We start from the raw sequence: 14,995 nt of genomic DNA, 5'->3' as shown, positions 1-14,995 counted from the left end.
CACAGCCTTTAAAAGTTCAAATCTGTGCAAAAGTATGTCATTTTACATCACTTTAATGTCATTGTCCTTCAGACAGTCACAATGTCATGATCTCCTGATGGCAAAAGCAAAAAGGCTTTCTGTTTCTGGACGTGGCAGGACTGTTCAGCTGCACAAGCAAGGGCTCCCTCAACACGTCATTACTGCCGAGACAGTCATCTTAAATTTCTTTATAAAATCCTCAGGGTAATGAGACAAATAAATCAAGAGGTAGACCCAAAAACATTTCACCTGCACTAAGCCGAAGGATCTGACGGGCTGTCCGTGAAGACACAGGCTGATCCTCAACCCAAATCAAGGCCCTTACTGATGCTGACTAAAACCTAATAACCATAAGACACCGTCTGTGAGAAAAAAACTTAAAGAACAAAAAACGTTCCACATCACAAACTTGCCCGTTTGGAATTTGCAAGGAAGCACCAAAGATGGTGAAGAATTTAACCTGGATGGTCCTAAAAGCTACCAACAATATTGCCATGACAAGAAGATCCCACTGGAGATGTTTTAACACTGCACAGTGGAGGAGGCTCCATCATGATCTGGGGTGATTTTTCCTTTAATGGGAAAATGGAGCTTCAGGGTGTGCAGGGGCGTAAAACGGCAGCTGGCTATGTGGACATGTTGCAGCAGGCATCCCTCTTGACTGAGGGCACTCGTGTGGTGGTGATGGCTGCGTCTTTTAACAGGACAACGCTGCAGTTCATAACAATAACTAGGTTTTTGTAAGATTTCTTAGTTTTTTCTACTAAATTCACTGAAATCATGTATTTCATATTTTGGATTGTTTTTCATAAGTTCTGACTTATATATAAAACACACTGCCTCACTGTATTAGTCCCACAGTCCTACATGATCAATCTCAATCATGATTCTGTATCAATAATCTTCCTAACTTGTATATATATATATATATATATATATATATATATATATATATATATATATATATATATATATATATATATATATATATACACACACACACACATCTTGTATATATTGTTACTCATCCAGGGTAACTTTTGATTATAAATATGATTATAAATATGATCTTAAGGATAACTTTGAGCAGAAAATATGCACACCCCAGGACTACATTAAATAAATATTAAATAAAATAATGTCCCTTTTATAACAAACACCATAAACAGAGACTTCACATAGACTGGAACCAGAGGGTTAATCCAGGGGACCCTGGAGCTTTAAGTGAATTGGATAAAGAAATAAATCGGCATAAGTTTTGTTTTTGTCCATATTCAAGACAAACCCTCTTGGAGTGTGTGTGTGTGTGTGTGTGTGTGTGTGTGTTGGTTGGGGGGGGGGGGGTACGCGTGTTGCACCACCGCTGTCTGCCTTCAACCTGAGCACGCGCGGGCGCGCGCGCCCCCTGCCGCCTCCCGAGTGCCGAGTCGGCGGTGGACACGCCCCTGCCGCTGTGGCGCGCGCGCGCCGACGCTCTTCCACGTCCTCCGCTCCCGCGGGCCCAATGGTCGGAGAAGGCGCTGCGTGTGCGTGCAAGGCCGGGGACGGAGCGGAATAAAACCCAACATGGCGGCGCCCGTCTTAAGAGTGTCCACCCCTCGGTGGGAAAAAATAGCCAGGTTCCTCGTCTGCCTGCTGGGAATACTGCTGTCCGTATACGCGTTTCACGTGGAAAGGGAGAAATCGCGGGACGCGGATTACCGGGCCATGTGCGACCTCAGCAACTCTATCAGCTGTTCCAAAGTGTTCGGATCAAGGTAAAGAGAAGCCTGTGAGGCTAATCGGCTACATCCAAAAGACAAAAAACCCTGCATACTCCCATACTAATGAATGACACGAGTGTGATCAGTGCTTCCCCCCTGTGTGTACTCTTTAGTACGGTAGTGTAGTACGGCTGGAGCTCACTTCCAGCCCGACTACCGCTTCATGTGGATTGGGTCAGAGATCTGCCGGTTGTTTTAGCTCCCTTTCTAGCTGATCCCAACAAAGCCTACATTTGACTATTTTGTCTTCCAACACAAACACTATTTACCAGCCTTTTTCTTTTACAACCCCATAAATAACCCACTAGTTTGCGTGCTCATCTTGAATGGAGGGAATGTTGCTAGCTAACGGCTAACAAATGTGTCTTAGCCCTAGCTAGCTCCAGTCAGCTAGCATTCATAGCATGGTAATAACCGATTATTTTGCATGTCCCGGCTAGAAGTGTTAAAATGTAAATGAGTACAGTGTTTACGGTTTTATATCACTTTTATAGCAAATAAAATTGGTGTCGGAAAACGGACATTTCTATTCTGCTTAGCTTGAATAATCCTAGATATTTAGCCACTTCAACAAAAAGAGCTCTCAATGAATTATTACACACACACACACACACACACACACACACACACACACACACTATTCCTGATTCATTTTGTATTTGAATTTTCTATTTATTTATGTATTTTGATCCAAAATGTTTTTACAGATGCTAGGTTAGATGCTAGCGTTTGCTAGGTGTCAGACTGACCCGGGGTTTTTGGTTCTAAGGCGTTTCCGAACGGCGCTTATTATTATTTTATTTATTTGTGTAATAATTTTTTGCTGAAATTTGCATTCATACAAATGGCAATAAAGAGACAGGTTAATGAATAGTTCAGGCTAAATGTCTGTGGGTGGCGTGGTTTGTGTTCAGGATCACCCTTGACACAGATGGATTCATTTCACTGACGTGGAACTGAGGAGGTTTTTTTTTTTTTCTTCTTCAACCACAGCTCTGATTAACAACCTGAGGACATCCTTTATTCATGTTTACACGTTCACCGGTCACTTTCACCCTTCCAACTTTGTGATTTATACTGATCAATGCCTTTACCCACTGTTTTCAGGTGAACACCTGTAGATGGGCTGTTGGTGCACTGATTTCGCTCAGTATGTTGCAGAGTCGGTGTTTCCCCGATTGCCTAAATAGTCCAAACGTAGTTTATTGGAAAATTGATCGCGTGTGGATCAATCGCTGCGTTTACGTCCTCGATATTATATCGGCGTCGGGCGGTATTGGAGAAGGACTGCTCGGTGACATCCCGTATCTGATTCGAACTTTTGTTCAAATCTACTCTTTTGCTGTACGAGTATAAAAGACAGCGGAGGTGTGAAGGTGACACGCTTGAAGTAACGAATAAAACGCAATGTCACATGCCGTTATGTGCATTTTCGTCACCTGGCAAAGTCACATTTCTTATTATCTTATATCTTTTTAAAACAGTTGAGCAGCGGTGGGGTTAAGGGCCTTGCTGAGGGGACCAGGAGTGACAGCTTGGTGTGGCTGAGATTTAAACTCACGATCTTTGGATCCGAAGTCCAGTGTTTTAACCACTGCTCCACCACTTCTCCGTTATAGAGAAATAATCAAATAGGGGATGGTTTGACGAGGTGAAGTGTCAGTTATCACTTCAAACGGGACTTTTTTAATAAGCACACATCTTGAAGTGTCAACGATCAAAATCAAGACCAGCTTTATTAGCAGGCACAACAGTGCTGCACTGATCAAGACACAAACTAATAAAAGCCTAATTACAGCTTACACAAATGACCAAGCATAGAAGACATTAGACTTTGGCCCGTGACAGAAAGTGACAATAGTGCAGCGATTGTCCAGTCGGTTAAAGAAACGTATTGTACATGGGTGTTGTCTTTTAGGACAAAAGACTATTACAATCAATGATTACTCATAGCACAACAAAATAATCCAGCATAAAAGAGCAACACATCGGCCATGAAAGAATACAATTAAAACTTATTTCCTGTTTCCTCACTTATGAAAATCTTTTTTTTTTATTGTAACAAAAAACAGCTTGACATCTAACCAGGATTTTGAAGCACTGATGCTGTTTAATAAGCATCTCACAGAGGACTGCTCTATCACCAGTGGAAGGATTTTCTCGGAAACTCTGGTAATGTGTGTTTATGTGCTGTAGAATTTGGTATGAATGATGTATTATTAAAAAATCGTAACACATTGGGAAAAACATACTATTCTGATCCCATCGTTTGAAACATAGCGAGTAGCGCTGCTGTTAGAGCTGCAGGGGCATGAACCAGATTTGAGAATACAGCATCGAGACAGTTCATGACTTGTGGTTACATTATAGTCACATTTATAAAAGTTCCAATTAGTAAATCCAATCTGGTAGCACATTATATCATCACGCCTCTGAGACGGTGTGTGTTGTGGTCAACACCGCATCAGATCATATGTTTTTGTTTATGATCTTTCCAGGGTTCTGTCATTCCATACATGGTGTGTTTTTTTTTCTTTCTTTTCTTTCTAACATTTGACGCATGCATCACTAAATGCATGGCTTTTATTACAGCAGGCCGAGCTCATTTCTCAAGAGTGGACGTTTTTTTTTAATCCAGCTTGTTTTCACGTTTGGAAATGGCAAAAGATCAATGAATCTTAAACATAGTCAGACCACTTTATTAAAATAGGATGACTGGATGTTACTGGAAGATCTCTCCAGCCGGTTTCAGTCACTTCAAATTACAGCGATCGACTTACTAACTATATTCTGTTTGTCAGTAATACACTTCGCTATAGTGCGGCGTTAGAACTGTCTGGGGTAAAGGTTCGTCTTTGTGGCTGGATTGATGTGAGATGATTGTGTAAGGATGGCGAGAGAGACATGTCTCTGAAACCAAGCTAAATGCATTTGATTCTGTTTATAAATGTAAATCCAATGCCCTGGATATTTTTGTTTTTTTAAGAGGAGTGCAATTGAGTAATAATAATAAAAAAAAAAGCATCCATAGTTGTTAATAATTTTAATATCCAGAGGAGTGCCAGCTCAGTGGTTGATCCTCATTGGGTTACTGATCGGAAGGTTGGGGGTTCGAGCCCCGGTATTGCCAAGCTGACACTCTTGGGCCCTTGAGCCAAGGCCCTTAACCCTCTGTGCTCCAGGGGCACTGTATCATGACCGACCCTGCGCTCTGTCCCCAGGCTTCAAACAAGCTGGGATATGTGAATAAAATAATTTTACTGTGCTGTAATATATATGTGACAAATAAAGGCTCATCTATTTATATTAGTTGATGTGTATTTCCTGAATGGTAGTGAAAATGTTTGTGGTAAATTGAGTTGATCTTCAGTGATTTTTAATTACTTTTCACATCCGATGTTCACGATTTTCTGCGATGTTAAATAGCAGAATCAAACCTTTTGCGTGTTTGAAGGCTGAGCTGATGTTAAAGGTACAAAAACGATTAATAACATCACACCTAATGCGCCCGAGTTGTTTGACGAGTATCACACAGCTCCGAGCTTGTCATTATTTATACGTAGAGTTAAATAAAGAAGCTGGGAAAGATACCCGTTTGTGAAGTCACCAGTTTAACGAGTTCAGCCTGTGCTCTATTAACTGGTCCCACTAGGTCCCGCTGGTTAAAGCCAAGTATGACAGACAGACAATATTACCTTTACAAACATACTACAAAAAGTACACTGTGCTTAGGCAATGATATGGGTTACATAGTTTGGAGTGGAAGATCTTGAGTGGCCTGCTATAGCGCTCTAACCTCAAACTTGATGAACACCTTCAGGAGGACTTGGAGTGCTGAGTGCCTCCCAGGCCTCCTCACCCTACATCAGTACCTGACTTGACTAACACCCTTGTGTCTGGATGAGCACAAATCTCCACAATATAGTGAAACATCTTCCCAAAAGAGTGGAGGTTATTACAAAAGCAAATGGAGACTAAACATGGAATGGGATGTTCAAAAAGCACATACAAATCAATGGTGAGGTGTCCCCCAACATTTGTCTATATAGTGTAGCTGAAACAATAGTGATGCTTTTCAAGCACCACTAACAATCCATAAATATAACCAGTGATTTTGTTCATGGTTTTTTAATGAGATTTCACGGTCTGTTAGAGATACAGGATTATGAGTCACACTCTAATTTTAGGTGTTTTGGATATTTCACTCTGAATTATCATCAATGTTTATATTGGCTTGTATCAGCTTGTAATTCGTTTATTTCTGTAAAAGAGAGATGAATCGTACTACTAAGACCTGGTTGCATTATAAGTGCATTATAAAACTTTGTTTAAATAATACCTGAAAATGATCACATGCTTTGATCATACCCTTAAATTACTCTTTGAGAGTCTTTGAAACCACTTTCACTGAGCTGGTTTGGATCTTAAGAAGTGATGTGGGCTACGGTTTAAATTACTAGACAGTGTTATTTGTTGCATTGTTAGACTAGTTTCCTTTCCATCAGTTGTTACTAGATCATCACAAAACTTGGGCTTTTCTTTTGCAGACCGGATCCTTCAGGTTAAAAGCTGCAAAGTGTGTGCAAGTGGAAATGGATCATTAGGGGGGGTTTATTTATTTATTTATAATTTTTTTTAGCAAACAATTAGGCTGATTATGTAAGGGATACCATGTTGATCAACGTTTCCTATTTCCCATGAGTGTGCTGTTTATCTGTGCACAGTTTCTATGGAGTTTAACGTGAATTTTGCCCAAATTAAAAAACCCTTTTAAATCCTGGTAAAATATTAATAGTGGTATAAAAACGCGTTTTTGTTTTTGGCCAGTTTGCTGCATTCTGTCATTTAATCGAATCTCTATCAGACTTAATTGAAAGCGTTTATTCTTGTGACGGTGTACAAAGCCGTGTTAAATCCTTATTAAAAAGCAGACAGATAAGACAAACAAATAGCAGAGATGCAGATAGCTGATGCAGACTTTCATGGCCCAGTGATTTTGTAATAGGTAACGATTCTTTTCTATTTTTCAAACAGTGATCCGACGATTTCAGTCTTGTCGTGTATGCTACCATGCAGTGTTTTTTTGTTTGGTACATCTTTAAAGTATTAGGACTCAGTGGGATTTAGCGTTCAAAATGTAGGTCACTTTCATTAAGTGGCCAAGCACCTTAACCATGTTATTATTATAATTATTTCCTGATTAATATCAGGGAGAGGTAATTTACCTCCCAAGGTACCCTGGAGATGCAGTATACTTCCAGATTGTGTGTATCCCTCCCCCAATTTGTACCCTGGTCATCTCTCACTCTTCAGCCATATCATATGACCACTATCACGGACGCCAGCTGGAAACGGTGAAGGTTACGAGAAGCATAAAGCCAGGCAGCTGTGTCTTTTTAAACTGCTTCTCATGCTGTGTGTCACATGTCACATTCTCTGTGCCGTTTACCCTCTTCCACATACCTGAGACTCACAGTTTGGTTAGCGACACTGATTGTCTTAGGGTGAAGAAAGATGAAGCCATCCCGCCCACTCGAACACAGCCGGGTGTACATTCTGAGACTATCAACCATGAGTCTCAAAGTGAGTGGTTTTTGTTTTACCCACCAACCAGAGAAAGAAAAAAAAAATGCCCTCTTCACATCTGCAGAACTATTTCCATTTTTTACGTGCTTAGGGACGTGGTGTAGGCATCAGCATGAATGTTTATTTATTTATTTATTTTTACTAGATTTAGTAATAAATGAACTTGCATGGATTGCAGAAGCATTTTAGGAGTTTTTTTAGGAGGTTGGATTGTGCCTTTTATGTTTGTAATGTAGCAGGCGGTGGGATTAGAGCTGAGCAACTCGTATTTCAGTTACAGCATCAAGAGGCAGCCAAGCACCATGTAGTACATACTAAGTACATACTACACACTGTTACATAGCAAGAGCAAACCTTTTTCCTAGTTCCTAACCCTACATGAACATGGCTCAGTACACTCATCAGCTCTCCAGCACCAGCCTTATTGTGTTGGAGAGAGAAACCCAAAGTGCTTTGGATTCAGGAACTTGGGATTACTCATAAGTACATTTTTATCCAGGAACCCAATACATGACAAGAACACTGGTGGGCCGATGAATGGAATTGTTGCCCCCTCACAAGGTCCAGTGACAAGAACCTTCCTCAGGATGGAATTTAAATATGGGCGTGGTCTTACTCATAGATTAATTTACCTAATAAAGTCATTGCCGTTATTATATACCGTATGTGATTTGGGACAAGAGCAACAGCAATGTTGAAGTCCATCGTTCACAAGATTTTGGCCTGATCTGTCTGTCAGGGAGGGGATTAGGGGTTAGGTTTCTCGGCTTCATCACATGCATCCACACAGTGATGATAGCAGGTCAGATTCTAGCCCTCTGAAGGGCTTGCGAGAGCTGAGTACGGATGAGTGTTCCTTGTACCGAGTATTCCTTCATTTAGAATATTATCTCACATGTGGAGTTATTAGCGCTAAAGGTGACGTCTGAGTTGCTCAAGGGGAAATTCTGTTCCACTTTCCATATTCAATTTCAGTGTTTTGTTTATCTTGTGACTTATTATTTCAGCCAAAGATTTCTTTGCTCTTTTTTGTGTTTCAAATAGAGCAGGCACGGATATTAATCTTTATATAAAACCACTGAAGTTGTTTGTTTTTGGCCTCATAAACCATGCCGTTTCTCTCTCCTTCTCTGCAGATGGGGTCGAGGATTTGGCTTGTTGGGGTCCATCTTTGGTAACAACAGTGCAATAAATCAACCAAACAGTGTCTACGGACTATTGTTTTATGTCTTTCAGCTGTTATTAGGTAAGTGCTTGACAACGATTTAGCTTTTTTTTTTTTTAAAGGGCAGTCGATGACCAAATAGTTAACTTGTCAGACACGCACGAGTCGGCCTTTACAGTGATCCAGAAACGGATTCCTCTTTCGCCAACAATTGTGGCTTTCCGCCAGCACAAAATGACACCATTTAATTATGTCAGTCTTGTGGGATTTAACTAATCAAGAGTATGCTATCAAGGGTCTGGTACAGATGAGAGCTCAATCAGTGTTTGATTCATTATTTAGAGGCAACATAGGATGACTACATGAGACTACTACTCACAAAATAGTTCAATCAGTTTGACAAAAAAGTTTAAAAAACTAACCGTGAGCAAAATACGTTGAATGCAAGCTTTAGCAATATCAGAAATTCTGTTCAACTTCTGAGTTCCAGTATGAAAACTGTTCATTTTCTGTCCAGATCAAGTTACAGGATGAGGTGATGTTAGAAAGCCTCTACAGCTGTCTTTGATGATGGGTTAAAGGTGGGAAAATCCAACAAACCATACTGCAAAAGAGACCCATTCTGTAAATGGACAAGGTTTCTGGTTCAATGCAATTCTTGGTTTAATTCATACTCTAGGCTTCCTAAAAGGAAAGTAAAATATTATATGTAAAGAATAAGGTTGCAAAATTTCAAGACTGGAAACTTTCCATTGGAATTAACAGGAATATATGGGAATGAATGTGTATTAATTGGAATGAACTGGGAATTTGCAAAATTGCAGGTTAGCCTATAACGGGGAACTTAAATGTAGTTGGAAAAAAAATATTGCAGGATAATTTTGGTTAAAACAATCAGAATTTCAATTGAATCAATCACATGCACACAGCACACTTATTGAAGGGCCCCTGAGGCCACACCCCCAACATGCACCGTGCATGTCCTGCGCATGTCATAACACAACACGCATCATTTGAATCCTGCACACAAAATCACTTGGTTAGTATTGATGTAAATTACATAAATGTTAGATACATTTATGTTTAAAACTTGCTGTGTGTTATTGTGTAATACAATTCTAATAAGGATCAACGCAAATTTAAAAACATTTTTAAAACTCTAATATTGTGCATGCATGTCAGCTTATGATCAAACAATGTTTGTTTGCATACATACAGTTTCTATAAATCCCCCTCCTCCACCCCCTCCTCGAAAAAAATTCTGTTAAGTTTCCAACTTGGAATATTTCACAAATTCCTCAAATGATGTTCCCATTGAAAAACCTTCTTTTTTTTTTTTCTTTTTTTTGCTAAATGGATGGGAGTTTGTGGAAGAGTGGGATCGTTCAGATTTCTGTTCAGATTCAACCAAATTAAATCTCCCATACAATTAACACCAAAAGCAGGGAAACATACATTAAAATTTCACAGTGGCTTGAGAATTTATACTTTGCCCTAGTTTACTTTAAAAGTCAAATTTTTCTGTTTTGTAGAAGGTGAAACCATAATGACTGAGTTTGTTTTACTGGGCTGAAACGTCATATGTAACTCTTATTATCTTGCCACTGCAAACTAAACCACATTTTGTATTGAATCACTAGATGGGTGGGGCATCCAAACTATTCATACACACACCTTTTTGCTTTTGTGGTCCAACCAGCTGGCAGTGTAACGTCTTATAATGAAGATGTACCAGACATTAGTATTATAAAAAAAAGAGGTTTTTATTTATTCAATAATTAATTTCTGGCAACTAGTTATAATTGTTAAAAATATGTGGTTTACAGTGGGGTTTTACTTAAAAAAAAAAAAAAAGGGGGGGCTGAAGGTTCAGCACTATATCATGAAATCATCTAGATGTCAAATTTCATGCATTTCATGTCAGTCTGCTTGAAACAGGTAAAATGTCATTTTGACCTTCTGTGCTTCCATTTAATGACTCACCTTTTTTTTTCTATTATATCTCTATTTTTGCTCTCTCTCTTTCTCCTACTTCCCCTGTGAGCTGTGCCATTTGCTGACTCAGACTCTCCCACATGTAGTCTTCCGTGGCCACCTGATCGGACCACGAGTTAGCCAAACCTTGTGTCTAATGAAGCACATGATCACGTTTCCTCTCACCGATATCCAAGTCTGATTTGGGTTATTGCGAATAAATTATGTGGACTGATTGAATCCAAGTATTTATTGGTTACTATTGATATTTTAATGTATGTTCATGTGAGGATTGGAAAAAAATATAAAACTAAATAAATATTTGTCGCAGTCATGTCTCCACCTTACAATATGAACTACTAGGAACATGCGTCACATTCCAGAAGAAAAAAAACCACAACGACTTTCCATTACTTTTTCTGCTTTAAATCCATGCAACTTGCTGCGTGAGCATCATAATGTCCTCCACAATCTCAGTTGTTCAAAACATTCAGCAAAATCGCCCAATACAGTAATCGCCCTGTTTTATTTCAAAACCGCCTGCGATAAACAGATGCCACCCCAAAAATGCTATTTTATGTATACAGTGCTGTACTGTATTAACATTTCACGTCATTTTATAATAAAAAATTCTATTTTTATTAATAAATTGTATTATTTTCACATAAAACTCCATAAAAACAATTGGCAAAAAAAGTTTTTTGGTCTATCGTGCTATCTGCGAGAGGCCGAGAAAAATCAAACAAATGTAATTCCGCGATAAACTGGGGGCGCCAGATTCAAACCGCGGTAAAGCGGGGATTACTGTACTTGTATTTCCTCTCTTGGCTGTCGACTGTGAGTGACGTCACTTGCCAATATAAACACGCCCAATAAGGTAGTCCCACCCCTGGTGCTTGATTGAGAGCTTTCAGTGCAAGGCATCGGAAATTCAAATGCAAAAGAGTTTTGGCAGGTGACACACGAGTTTAGGAGAAATTGAAAAAAGCGAACGCGGTAATTGATGTTGCTATTTAAATATGACATTTGAAATTTGGCAGTCACTGTGCGTTCGCGAAAACGCGAAGGGTAATACAAGATTTGCAATTGGATTACCTCGCAATTTCTTTTGAATATTGTCCGGAATATCCTTCCATAAGTTGAATTTATTTAAATGGAAACAAAAAGAGCCAAGCATTTGATTGACACTTTTTCAATTGTGCTATAAGGTATGTAATCACCTCTCCTCAGCTTTGTGTACACTGTATGTCTTCTTGTCCTTACTGCAACTTTGCATCTATGAATAGACTGACCTTAAACAAGTAAAGAGAATGCAAAGGGGTTGTGTGTACTTGAGGTCATAACAGTGCAAAATGGGGAAAGGTCACTTCTTCCCTCTCTCCAAGATGTCGGTTTCTTTTCCCGGCAGCGTTTTAATTTCGGAAAGAGTTCATTAGCAGTGTTTATGTGCACGCTCAGGTATGATGAAATTCCCTGGTGTATGAAGTGATAATACTGTGCTAGTTCAAGAAACATAATACTTACAAAATGCAGTGTATATCTTGAGAATACCTTGGGGGGTAATTTAAAACTTCTTAGATTTATTCTTTAAAAAAATTGACTGTTTTAAGTAAATAAAACTAGACTGGTAATTTTAAAGACGTATGGTGTTTTGTACTTGTCACATGCACTTTACAGCACAGTGAAATTCTTTCTTCGCATATCCCAGCGATGTTAGGAGCTGGGGTCCGAGAGCCTGATACAGCGCCCCTGGAGCACAGAGGGTTGAGGGCCTTGCACAGGGGCCTCAAGAGTGGCAGCTTGGCAATACCGGGTACTTGAACGACCAGTAATCCAGAGCCTTAACCACTGAGATACCCCTTCCCCCATGCCATAATACTTACCAGTGAAGAGTTATTTAGTAAAAGTCTCCTGATTCTCCTAAAGGGGAAAAAAGGCAACAAGTAAAACAAACCGTTCCACATGACAATATTTACTGTATTTAATTCGACTAACTGTTCACTACGAATTTTCAGCTCCTCATGTTACGATTTAAAGCATAAACATTTGTTCAAAATAGTCCTGCCCTTGGAAAGAGAAATGTTCTTGCAGACGGATCAGACAAATGAGGAGTTGTCATTCACATGTTTTCTCCTGTCATTAACGGGTCCATGTGTGTGTCCCCTCCCCCTCCCTAGGTTTGACTGCGAGCGCGATGGCCGCCCTGATTCTAATGACCACGTCCATCGTCTCGGTGATAGGCTCGATGTACCTGGCCTACATCCTCTACTTTGTCCTGAAAGACTTCTGCATCATCTGCATTACCACATATGCACTGAACTTCATTCTACTCGTGCTCAACTACAAGAGGCTGGTCTACTTGAACGAGGCCTGGAAGCAACAGCTGAAGCGGGACTAAAAGAAAAAAAATTAAAATACAAGAATAAGAGAAAAACAAAGAAAATAAATGTGACCTCCGAACATTTGACTTGCCACCGGGAGACCTTGCTTCCAAACCAGTGTCTATTCTGCGTACATGTTTAAAAAAAAAAAAAAAAAGGAAAAGAAAACAACAACAAAAAAACACCGGAAATAACCAATCTGAAGAAAATTGAAATCCTAGGGCCACAGATCGCAAGTTCATTTGCATTAACAAACGAAGGAATTGATTTTTTTTTTATTATTTTTTTTTGTATTGTGTTACTTGCTCATGAGGGATGTGGGCCAGGATAAGTCAAGTCGAATAAAAGAGCGCGTGCAGAGAAACAGCTACGATTATGGAAGTCCAGGAGAAGTATAGAGAAGGCATAGGCCTGTTAAATGGTGCTTACTTGAATCCAGTGGAGTGGACTTGAAGTCCTGTTTTTCTTGTAGAGAGCTGTACATCAACTGAATTATGGTCTTTTTAATGAATAAAAGTGCATGATCATGAGGTTTATGTACGGATCACAGAGGTAATTCCATAAAAAGGCTAGAAATCGTAAAGCGAATAAAATGTACTTCTTTTTTTTTTTTATGTTTACAGTATTTTTTTTTCTTTTTTTTTCTTTTTGAATAAGACCACTAATTTTAAACTGTGGGAGAATTGTGAGATGTTGGTGTGTAGATGAAAATTATGTCCTACATTTTCTCTCTCTTTTTTTTTTATAATTTTTTTTTTATCCTGCACTTCCCTCAGTGGATATCGTATTGAAGATATTCAGTTTGTTTGTTTTTTTGTGGAAATAACGAGGAGGAAACGGACAAAATTCAGCAGCGTCACATTCGAAAAGGAAAAATGTTCGAATTGAGATCATCCTACAGTTGTGTTGTAGATCTGCACCAAGCTCTCACATTCCAGTTTTTACTTTTCATAGCGATTACTAGGCATCAGTTTAGTCATAAATTTGTTTCAATTGCACCTAAGGAGGAGTGTACGGTTCCTTCTTATTCCTAGGTCAGGCGTAATGTTTTTTTTTTATTATTATTATTATTTTTTTTTTTTGGGGGGGGGGGAACTCGGGAGTTCACGGTGGTGAAAAAGCAAAATTGTGAACGAGTCTTCGGGCACAGTGCATACTTCTCTCCACCCTGCTGAGACAGCTCTTCAGACAAGCTCCCTTTTCTGTTCTCTATTGTAAATACTCTTGTATGTCAGCATTCCTGTACACACAGTAACATTCACTAGAAAATAATGTGCCTAAATTTTTTTTTTTTTGTCCTTGACTCGAAATGTGTTGTACTTAAAAGTATTCCATTGTGTCCCTTGTTTCTTGTGCATCATTGTATTTTATTTATTTATTTTTCCCCTCTTTCCATGCCCACATCCAAAACACTCAAGGCTCAACATTGTTTTATATTATTGGTTGTTATTAACGTTCTCATGCAAATTCAAGTCCCATGTAAAGAAAAAAAAGGGGGACGGGGTCTAACTTTAAATCATGAGTTTTCTTCGAGATATTTTGCTGTAGGTTCTTCTACTTTTGTATTATTACATAACAGTATGGAGTAATGCTGATTTACGTTGTTAAAACATCTACACTGTTGTGTGAAAATGAAATAATAGCTCTTGAATAAGCTCCGACAAAGTCGTGGCTTTAAAACAGTCTGTCCACGGATGACCAAAACGGCGTTCTGAACTTCGATTCAGTCCCAGAAGTCACAGTTAGTCATGTAGCCTTCTGTTCCACTTCCTTACATTTGATCTGGAGTTAGTGGTGGCCATGTATCAAAGTCATTATGAGGGTTTACAACACATGGCCTGGAAGTGTGGTCACACCCTGATCTGGCACAACCCAGTTTAGTGTTTATTCTTTGCTGTATGTAAAAGTTTTCACTGTCGGAAAGGTCAGAGGCTTTGTGAAGACTGAATGTGTCTCAATTGAGGAAAACTTTGTTCATTTTGAACAATTGCCTAATATCATGGCTTAGATCTATTTGGGCGTATGTGGTCTTGCTCAACGGCCCGTGTAGGTGGGATTTAAATGTACAGAAGTCCAGCGTCCAGCTATTGAGGTACATTGTGGAA

At 39.3% G+C, this 14,995-nt stretch overlaps 1 protein-coding gene across 1 annotated transcript; it reads left to right on the top strand.

Moving 5' to 3' along the window:
• Positions 1 to 1,443: 1,443 nt before the first annotated feature.
• vkorc1l1 (vitamin K epoxide reductase complex, subunit 1-like 1) lies at positions 1,444 to 14,229 on the top strand. The gene is made up of 3 exons (XM_083532043.1): positions 1,444 to 1,778; positions 8,507 to 8,616; positions 12,687 to 14,229. Exons 1-3 carry the CDS (start codon positions 1,588 to 1,590, stop codon positions 12,905 to 12,907), a joined length of 522 nt encoding a protein of 173 aa, XP_083388169.1. The 5' UTR covers positions 1,444 to 1,587; the 3' UTR covers positions 12,908 to 14,229.
• The last annotated feature ends 766 nt before the right edge of the window (positions 14,230 to 14,995 follow it).

Source organism: Silurus aristotelis (genome assembly GCF_946808225.1).
Source record: "Silurus aristotelis genome assembly, chromosome: 26".
Lineage (NCBI taxonomy): Eukaryota > Metazoa > Chordata > Actinopteri > Siluriformes > Siluridae > Silurus > Silurus aristotelis.
The sequence above is the reverse complement of the archived record's forward strand: the minus strand, read 5'-3'. Positions and strand labels throughout refer to the sequence as shown.